This window comes from Cyprinodon tularosa, unplaced genomic scaffold (assembly GCF_016077235.1).
Source record: "Cyprinodon tularosa strain WSP-4 unplaced genomic scaffold, ASM1607723v1 ctg399, whole genome shotgun sequence".
In the NCBI taxonomy this organism is placed as follows: Eukaryota; Metazoa; Chordata; class Actinopteri; order Cyprinodontiformes; family Cyprinodontidae; genus Cyprinodon; species Cyprinodon tularosa.
This window is the reverse complement of record NW_024039117.1, coordinates 1,223,637-1,234,090: the sequence shown is the minus strand read 5'-3', so window position 1 is coordinate 1,234,090 and position 10,454 is coordinate 1,223,637. Positions and strand designations below refer to the sequence as shown.

Here is a 10,454-nt window from a genome sequence, read left to right as displayed (position 1 = left end):
GCTCCCAAACTCAATCTTCACAATTAAAAGGATTGTTTTATTTTTTTTAAATGATTAAAGCTAAATTCATTAAATCATCACGAAAGTATTAGTTTTAGGTATAAATAATGATCCATTGATCATTCTTTGCTGAACAGACTTTTCCTTTACAGTCGTAGGGAAGCGGCCGTAACAACCGTTGCGTTTCCGAATTCTCCCGAGTGGTGCACGACTTTACATGACTGAATAAAGTGAATGTGATTGGTTGATTATCAAGGGGGCGGGATTGTTGTGGCAGAAGGTTCCCAAGCCTTTTGGTTGTGGCCAGTTTGTCGGAAGCATCTTGCTAACCAGTTAGCATCTTAGTGCTAGCAGGTTCCCAATGGGAAATTCCATTGGGACCAAGTAGCACTAAATTGGTAACCTAGCAACGACACTGTCAAGGAACGCTATGGACAGAGGAAACACGCAAGAGGAGGAGAGTTTAGTGTCGGAGGTCGTGGATGAGTCTCCTCCGTCATCCATTTTTTATTTAGAGGAGGAAAGCGGGGACGAAGATGTTGTGGAAGAGGACGCCAGGGCGGCAGAAGCTTGGTTTGGTGTAGAAGGCTTCCAGCCGTTCATGTTTGAGCCCTTGCCTCGCAACGCTGCCAGTTCTGTTAGCTCTACGCCTGCCGAAGACGCAGACGTCCATCCCCGTGAACACTGGGACGGAACTCAATGGGAAAGGAAAGGATTCTGATTTCAACCGCTGCGTATATTAGCTGCGACAGATGAATCACGATAGTATGAGCCAAAAAATGTGATTGACAGATGACCGTTGATATATGATTGGCCGAATTTAGGTGTTCAGGCTGACGTAGAACTAACTGGCCTGCAGAAGAGAACGGAAAAAAAACAGATTTTAAGACAGGATTTTTTTTTTTTTACAAAGAAATTTTCTAAGTTTCTGGACAATATGGTCTGATAAAGAGTAAATTTATATTTATGTTTAAGCCAGAATGATTTGAAAGTTGAAGATGACTTTCCTAGGAATTCGCTGAGGTTCGTTCAGTTGGATCAGAAGACGACGGGCAGCGTCTCTTTGGCTTTTAGATTCAATCGTCTTATTTTTCATTTCAGCATCATAACCTTCCCAGATCATCGTCTACCATCTTCTGTATTTGTTGTTTTTGACATAAAGTCAGAATCTCATTCTATAGTGAGGTCAGGTTTGAGTCCAGAGCAGGACGTGGACACGCCCTGTTAACCCCAGCATTTCTGTTGTTCCTTCATTGCGACAAACGAACAGCTGCTTCAGGTTTACATCAGATTTACATGTTTAATTATTAAAACCCATCTATTGAAACGCAATAGATTTTGACAACAAAGTATACAAATGAAATAGAAATATTCTCCTCGTTGCTCTGGAAGATCCATTAAAAAAAGGCAATCAAGAAAAGAATAATAATGAGCAATACTTCACAATAAACTATCAGAACATTCAATATAACATGAGTTGGGTTTATTTCGTCTTTTTCTAAACATTTTCACGTTGGAAAAGTCTGACTCCGTTTGTCTTGTGGATAAAAATATCCCCAAAGAGTTTGATGTGATTCACAGTTTCTTGTCTGCTGCTGCTGCAGGGATTCCTGCTGTTACATTAAGTCTGCAGTATGAATCCGCGCCTGGATTCCAGTACTTACGCACACGGCGCCACTCGTTTTCAATCAGAAACAGTCACCTTGCTGAAGCTACTCTCTGAGGGCACGAAACAGTCAAACACACAGAAGAACTGAATAAATATGCAAACCTTCAGCTTCGGGATGCAAACAGAGGAAGAATCCAATTTACATACTGTATGTGCAGTCGGGATACACCGGTGAACAAACTCTCTTTTTTTGTCTGGGTTTTCCTTCTTTTTTTTTTGGCTCGAAGAAGAAGAAGAAGAAGAAGAAGAAACTACAAACTGAGAAAGTTTGAAAACGTCATGCTTGTGATGCTGAGAGGCTCCGAGTCGTTTGTTCCCAGCTCCCTTTGACCCCCCCCCCCTCAGTTTAGAAAGCAAACATGACACATTTGCTGCTAAATCAAACAACTTCTTCCTGTCAGTGAAGAAAGAAAAGCCTAAATAAATCTGCAGCCCTTTTAAAACCAACGTCAGGCACCAAAATCTCACATCCGCATGAGGAGCTGTTTCCACATTTCCTCACAAAGTGAAAAAGACTTTTTTCCCTCATCAATCTGCAGCATCTCTTTTATTTATTTTTTTTATATCCCAGAACTAAAGATGAAATTATTTGAAAATAATTCAAACCCGTGGAGGTTCTGATCTCCCTTTGCTTTCCCTAATCAAGCCAACCTTCACTGCATTGAGGACGTAGAATGAACAAATGGAACGTGACCGATGGCAGAGCGGATAAACGTCTGGATGTGCGTCTGTGTTGAAGGCGTAGCGTGCCCTGAAGAAGCGGCGGCGGTTCGGCGTTGAAGCCAGGCTAGTGGGTGTGACGGAGCAGGAAGCTCGGGTCAAAGTTCATCCTGCTAATCCAGCTCGTCTTCTGCATCCATGCTGAGCTCCCTCCTTCCTCCTCCTCCCCTGCCAGGCAGCTGCCTTCCTCTGTCATGTTCCTCCTCTCCTTCCTCCTCCTCCTCCTCCTCTTCATCCATGCCTTCCTCCTCCTCCTCCTCTTCCTCGTCGTCCTCCGTGCCGTCCATGGAGTCATCGGCTCCCAGCATGGCCTGCTGCATGGCCAGGGTGGCAGAGTCTGAGGACAGCGACTGCAGGCCGTCCATGCTGAGGGGGTCTGTGGGAACGGACAGACAGGAGTTAGTGGGAACCTCCGACATCAACTGGTTTTACTGGCATGGCCCAGAAACTGAATCTGTTTATATTTATCATTTTACCGCCATTAATCTTCAATTAATGCAGCTTCTGCTTCTCACAATCATTTCGTTTTTAATTCTCATCAATTATATCATTTTTAATCTTTACTGACTGTTACCTTCGCTGATCCATGCTGGCTGAAAACTGGAAATTCCCCATAAAAAATGATTCTATTCTATTCTTACCTATTCTATTGTATCATGTTCTATTCTGTTCTATATTGATAGATCAGATTGAACTAATCTAAATCCAACATATTTTGAAGCAGTTTTTCTCAGATTATTGATCATGTTTTACCATCTTTGTTTTTTCATTAATCTCCATGACGACGGAGTATTAGTGATGAATGTTTTCACCCTGTGAGAAGCTAAAGCTAACATCCAGAGGTGGTGGAGGGATTCTAAAGACGGGCTGACGCTTCACTTCCCTGCATTGTTCAGTCTGCTGAGATTACAGCAGAAATTAGAAGCGGCTTAAATCCGTAAAGTATTCTGAGTTCCTTTGTCTTTATCCGGCTGCTCCCAGCAGACCTCCAGCTAGTTGGGAAAACATGTTCAGCTGATCCCTGAGGGAACTTCTTTTAATAAATGACAGAATCTTTGCCCTTGAAATCTAATCTTCCTCAGTTTACAGAAACCGAGCCAATGCTGCCATCTAGTGGTGAGAGTCGAGACACATTTCAGTCATGACGTTGTTATCATGACAGAAAGATGCTGGTTTGAATGGTTAGTGTCTTCTTTGATCCGGTGAGAAATCCGACTGCAGATAGATTACTGAGCAGAGGTTCTGAACAGATTATCGTTTACAGATTAACTAAAGCTGATCTATGAATATATCACTTTTGCTCTGGCAGCAGAGGAAAAGCTGTAAATGAGTCCTGCTGAATCACCCTGTGATCCCATCAGTAGACTGACAGCCGGAACAGAGACGACATGTCGTCATATAACGGTTAGCATCAAAGGAAAACTGCCACCAGCGCAGAGCTTGGTTAACCGTAGCACCAAATCCTCACAGCCAGAGAGGAATAATGTTCGGATGATTAAGGACAGCAGAGACATCGCGTCTGTCCAAACACTTTGCAGTGACTTAAAGAGCAGGATCAGTCACTTCCTTTTGGCTACAAGTTCTTATTTTCCAGCATGATGGCTTCATGGCTCAAAATAATAAAAGGAAAAAAGTCTCTCAAAGATCACAGAATCAAATCTTAGTGACACTGAGAGTCTGAAGTCTGATATAGAAAAGAAGCTGAGGAAACCTAAGAAAACAGGAATTAACTCACAAATGTCTAAACAATAAGCTGAAGGCTTAAAAAAAAGAAAAAAAACACCCGTCCATGAGCCTGTGTGTGATTGGATGATGGAAGAGTTTGATCTGTGGGAATGTGACGTACTTTCTGAGTTGTTGACTGCCTGAGATCGGTGCGTCTGCAGAACTCCGGCCACAATAGAGTCGGGCCAGAAGCGCTGCGTCGGGCGGTGCTGGGACTTCATCTTCTTTGCCTTTGGAGCCGGGTCTGGATTACTGGCATCCAACATGGGCTGAAGGATTCGGCGACGGGCGTTGATGAACCTTTAACAACAAGACATGGGGAAAAAAATTATGGGAAACCTGAAAACAATATAGACTGCAATGAATTTTACACAGATTATTCAGAGGAAATTTTAAATCTGTTTTAGAGAATTCTAAAAGTTTCAAACCAAGCATCTAGAAAGGAAATTTGGTTTCTAGACTATTTTAAAATGAAGCAAACTTCTATCCTCAGTCATGATATTCTCATGGCCTTAGAAAATGGACTTTTATCTGTACTTGTCCTGTTAGATCTCAGTGCTCAGTAATTAAACTGCTTTGATCCAGTTGAACTTTCAGAGTTAGTAAAACTATTGTCTTCATCTAAGCCTTCAACTTGGATGTTAGATCCAGTTCCAACCAGGTTATTTAAGGAGGTATTCCCTTTGATCTCCTCCTCCATTTTAGATGTGATTAATCTATCTCTGTTACAGGGATATGTACCAAAAGCTTTTAAGGTTGCTGGAATTAAACCTGCTGGATCCGTTTTGGTGGCCTTAGGATTGCATCTCTGCGTTTTGCAGATGATGTGGTCCTATTGGCTTCATCAGGTTGTGATCTGCAGCTCTCGCTGGATCTTTTCGCAGCCAAGTGTGAAGCAGCCAGGATGGGGATCAGTGCCTCCAAATCTGAGGCCATGGTCTTGAGCCGGAAAAGGGTAGAGTGCCTTCTCTGGGTCAGGGGGGGTGTCCTGCCCCAAGTGGAGGAGTTTAAGTATCTCGGGATCTTGTTCATGAATGAGGGAAGAAGGGAGCAGGAGATCGACAGGCGGATTGGCGCAGCATCTGCCGTGAAGCAGGCGCTGTACCGGTCCATCGTGGTCAAGAGAGATCTGAGCCAAAAAGCGAAGCTCTCGATTTACCGGTGGATCTACGTTCCTACCCTCATCTATGGTCATGAACTCTGGGTCATGACCGAAAGAACGAGATCGCGGATACAGGTGGCCGAAATTGGTTTCCTCCGTAGGGTGGCTGGGCTCTCCCTTAGAGATAGGGTGAGAAGCTCGGTCATCCGGGAGGGACTCAGAGTAGAGACGCTGCTCCTCCAAGTCAAGAGGAGCCAGTTGAGGTGGCTCGGGTATCTGGTTAGGATGCTTCCTGGACGTCTACCTGTTGAGGTGTTCTGGGCATGTCCCACCGGGAGGAAACCCAGGGGGAGACCCAGGACACGCTGGAGAGACTGTGTTTCTCAGCTGGCCTGGGAACGCCTTGGGATTCCCCCGGAGGGGCTAGAAGAAGTGGCTGGGGAGAGGGAAGTCTGGGCCTCCCTTCTTAAGCTGCTGCCCCCGCGACCCGACCCCGGATAAGCGGAGGAAGATGGATGGATGGAATTAAACCTCTGCTTAAGAAACCGTCTCTTGGCCCAGATGACTTGGTCAGTTATAGACCTATATCCAATCTTCCTTTCTGATCTAAAATTCTTTAGAAAGTAGTTGCCAAACAAGTTTGCGATCACTTCCACCATAATGAACTTTTTGAAGAGTTTCAGTCTGGCTTTAGAGCTCATCATAGCACTGAAACAGCTCTGGTGAAAGTCACTAATGATATTCTCATGGCCTCAGATAATGGACTTGTATCTGTGCTCGTCCTGTTGGATCTCAGTGCTGCATTTGATCCAGTTGATCATAATATTCTTTTAGAAAGACTTGAATATTTTGTTGGAATTAAAGGAACAGCACTAGACTGGTTTAAATCTTATCTATCTGATCGAATTCAGTTTGTTCATGTTAATGATAGATCTTCAACACGCTCAAAGGTTACCGGTGGAGTACCACAGGGATCAGTGCTAGGACCAATTCTCTTTACTTTATACATGCTCCCAATTGGTAGAGTTATTAGACAGCATGGGATTAATTTCCACTGTTATGCTGATGATACCCAGCTATATCTGTCTATAAATCCAGATGAAGCTAACCCATTACATAGATTACAGGCATGTCTGAAGACATAAAAACCTGGATGACTCTTAACTTTCTGCTCCTGAATGCAGACAAAACAGAAGTTATAGTCTTTGGACCAGAGTCTCTGAAAAAGAAGCTGATTAGTCAGTCACTTCATTTGGATGGGATTAAACTGATTTCAGATAATAAAGTAAAAACTCTTGTTGTCATTTTTGATCAGGACCTGTCATTTAAATCCCAGATCAAAGAGGTTTCTAGAATTTCCTTCTTTCATCTGAGGAACATTGCAAAAATGAGAAATCTCCTGTCCAGGGGTGATGCTGAGAAACTAGTCCATGCATTTGTTACTTCAAGGCTGGACTATTGTAATTCTTTACTATCAGGAAGTCCACAAACTGTAGTTAAAAGCCTTCAGCTGATCCAAAATGCTGCAGCCAGAGTTCTGATGAAAATGAAAAAGAGAGATCATATCTCGCCTATCCTGGCTTCTCTTCATTGGCTTCCTGTTAAATCCAGAATAGAATCTAAAATCCTCCTTCTCACATATAAAGCCTTAAATGGCCAAGCTCCATCTGATATCAGAGATCTGATTGTTCCTGATGTTCCTAACAGAGCACTTCGCTCTCAATCTGCAGGTTTACTAGTGGTTCCTAGAATTTCTAAAAGTAGAATGGGAGGCAGATCTTTTAGTTATCAGGCTCCTCTCCTGTGGAACCAACTACCAGTTTTAGTCCGTGAGGCAGACACCCTGTCTAGCGGCAGATGGCCTCTCACACTGAGCCTGGTTCTGCTGGAGGTTTCTTCCTGTTCAAAGGGAGTTTTTTCTCTCCACTCTCGCTACAAGCATGCTTACTGTGAGGGATTGCTGAAGAGTCAATGAGTCGATGCAATCAACTGGTTTTCCTTAGACAGAAAACTTTGAATCAATCTGACTGGATACTGTGATGAACTGTAGAGGCTTGACATGTCACGTGTTGTAAATTGACCCAATAGAAATGAACTGGATTAATGCTAGCTGTTCAGGACGGTTTAGGACCTGTAATGGCGGCAGCCTGTTTACCCACCAAAGGCCTTTGGAGCCTGGTGAGACTTCACAGCGCCTCTAGACAGATTGTAAGAGGGGTAGCCATCAAAGATCCATCTCGCTGTAAGCCACGTCTTTGACAAATGCTATAAGAGATTACTAAAGGCTGTGGCTAAGCCATTTTTTCTAATTTAATAAATAAATAAATACTGGTATATTATATCTAATAAGTACATTTCTCTGTAAAGTAAATTATACATTTTAGCTCATGTTTTACTTTATTCTTTTTTTACTCCAATATTTATTTATTTAATCCAAGGTTTCAGCTCCCATGCGAACACAACCATTTAAACTCATTTTAAAGATGATGATTATTCATAACAGACTTCACTGAAGCGGGAGGAAGCAAAGTGGGTCTTTGTTTGCATTCGACCTGGAATGGTGGACTTAAGATTTCAGCTTTCAAAAACCTCCAAAGCAGCAATAGAGTTGATTCCTTCCCGCTATCATCGCAGCCCCAAACCCTTTACAGGAGAACAGAAGACCTCACCTGTTCAGCTAGGCCAACAATTCCCTTTAACGCCCCCCTTTCAGAGACATAGACAGGTATGGGGCATTGCAGGCTAACAAAAGAAGCCAAACGACCCCCATTCCAAAGGGGTGGACCCGTTCATCCGTTTCTATTTGCATGTTTTATAAACAAAAACCAGGCTTTGTTGGGCTGCTGGATAAAACCTGGAACTAAACGCTATTTCTGACATTTTGAATTGAAAAATCTTCCTGGATGGAAGAGAAACGTCTTTAAACTTAGAAACAAAGTCCAGTGGATTGATTTTAACTTTTTTGGAACGACTCTGACCTGGATGGCTGAGAATCTTCACCAGCAGATTCTTTCTACTGTTTCACTATGTATTTAATTCCTAATTAAACAGCTGTGCAATCCTATAAGATGGAGCTGTGGGGTTACTTTCTGTTTCTCTGCGCATCAGACTGTTGGTACTTCTACTTTGGTAAGAATCTCTTGACTATGTCCATCATACCGATTGTCTCCAAAGTGAGAAAGTCCTGAAAGGAGCAGAAAACTCTCCTTATAAACTCATGGTGTTCACTGATAATAAGCATCTATAAACTAGCAGCCATTCAATATGGACCTTCCCAGTCAAACGCCAGCCGAATGGCAGCCCACTTCCCTCCAACTCCCAGCAGAATCCCCTCCAACTTTCAGCCACTGGAGTGACTCTCTCTTGCATATTTTTTACTCTGACTCCACCCTCTCACTGAATTACAGCGTCTGACCAGGAGATGGCGCTTCTCTTTAGATCTTAATGTCCACAAATCATGACAGAAAGAATATTTTAGTGCAAAGATTGATGTTTAAAAAGGAATTGTAGAGGACCAGCCAACAACCAGCCAAGGAAAGGGGACATTTTGAATGGCTACTACTGTATGACGCAACCTAGCAGTTAATTATCTGGTGGATTTCTGTAGAAGAAAATTTACTTTCAGCCCTGAAATCTGGGTGTAGAGATGGACCTGAACCTTCAGAGGGGCGTTCACTTTCACTGTAATGCAGATCTGTAGCCAGCAGATGGCAGCAAAGCTGTAGGAAAAAATCTGAAACTCTCGAGTTTCTTGACTTTCAGTTCAAATCAAATCATGTGTTCACTGCTGTGTGATGAGCTGGTGAGGTGCTTATTTATTCACTCTATGAACATCTTTATGTTCCTGTTAGAAACAATAGTTTTATATTTCCTTATTTCCTTCCTCATGTTCGTATGGTAGGTCTGATTCTTTGGCCCTTGGGAATAATAAAGGTGATTGGATTAAACAGGGTTCGGGGTTACTGCAGCTTACCAGTTGTTTACTTGCAAAAGGGTGAGACTTGTTTGTGCAGCGATCTGCCTCTTCTCGTCTTCTGTTGGGTATGGGTGCTGAAAAAAAAGAAGAAGCAGCATCTCAGTTTTTCTCCAGTTTCATTTTATTGTTGTTAACAAAAGTTGCCTGTTCCTGTTCAAACACGAGCAAATCTTCCCTCTTCATTTGTGGTCTTTGTTTCCTTATTTCCTCTAATTTTACAACAGCTACCGATGGCGGCTGACGTTTAACCTCACCATGAGATGCTGGAAGAGCCAGGATCGCATGATGTTGGTGGCGTGTTTGGGAAGGACCCCTCGCTTGTTCTTTGACTTCTTGTCTTCACTGTCCAGAAGAGATGCCAAGTCCACATTTACCTTTCCAAAAGGCAAGAAGGGAGGAGGGAGAATGAAGGGGGAGGAAAAAAGGCAAAAATTGGTAAGACTTAGTTATTGTTGCCACGGAAACAAAGGGAGACTACCAATTACCTTTCATTTTATCAGTAGCAAGGGCAGAAACACCTTCTAAAGTGTCACCATGGTAACTGAATTTGAGTAATGATACTTAAAATATAAAATAGCAGAGGAGCCAACGCGTCTGTTCTTTGCTCGGTGCCTTAGATTAGGAGTTAAAAGAGCCCAGGGTCAGGCCTCCAGTTAAGATTTAACTGCATGGTGCTGAATTAGTTAGAGCGAGCAGAGAAGGGGAAGCGCCGTCTGCACGCCGTGGTCCGTTTGACCAAAGCCTAAATCATTATTCTGATCTGGAGTGTGAAGGAAAGACAAAGAGAAGGTCTGAGAGACTTTGCAGAGTTGGACATCCTACATCTACAGACGTTACAAAACCAGTTTTAACATCTTTTCAATGATCCGAAAATGACGGCTTTTCACCTTTCACTTTTAACACATCGTTTGGATGTAAATCATGTTGGTTTTTTAACCAATTTTTGCTCATTGGATGGATCCTTTTCTTATTTTATGAACTTCTCCTGTTTTAGGTTGGATGGAGTCACTTAATTAAATAATTAAATAAAGGCTTTTGATTTATTGCGGGCTCCTCAGTGGAGCAGTGGGTAGCACTGCTGCCTTGCAGCAAGGTTCCGGGTTCGATCCCAGGCCTGGTGGTCTTTCTGCATGGAGTTAGCATGTTCTCCCTGAGCATGTGGGGATTCTCTCTGGGTACTCTGGACCTGGACAGGAAGGACCCCGCCTCAGACAGCTGGAGACACCAGAGCCCCTCAGCACGGATAAAGCGTGACAGATAAT

General features: G+C 43.1%; 1 protein-coding gene across 6 annotated transcripts in view; it reads right to left on the bottom strand.

Moving 5' to 3' along the window:
- Positions 1-1,274: 1,274 nt before the first annotated feature.
- The window catches only part of pknox2 (pbx/knotted 1 homeobox 2), a 134,489-nt gene continuing 125,309 nt past the window's right edge, over positions 1,275-10,454 (bottom strand). For all 6 annotated transcript variants that reach the window (XM_038297850.1, XM_038297846.1, XM_038297852.1 and 3 more), the window contains 4 exons: positions 9,447-9,566; positions 9,190-9,266; positions 4,236-4,414; positions 1,275-2,765 (listed from right to left, as the gene is read on the bottom strand). In XM_038297850.1, coding sequence (XP_038153778.1) covers positions 2,503-2,765; positions 4,236-4,414; positions 9,190-9,266; positions 9,447-9,566 — 639 coding nt within the window. In that variant the 3' untranslated portion in view covers positions 1,275-2,502. The remainder of the gene's footprint in view (positions 2,766-4,235; positions 4,415-9,189; positions 9,267-9,446; positions 9,567-10,454) is intronic.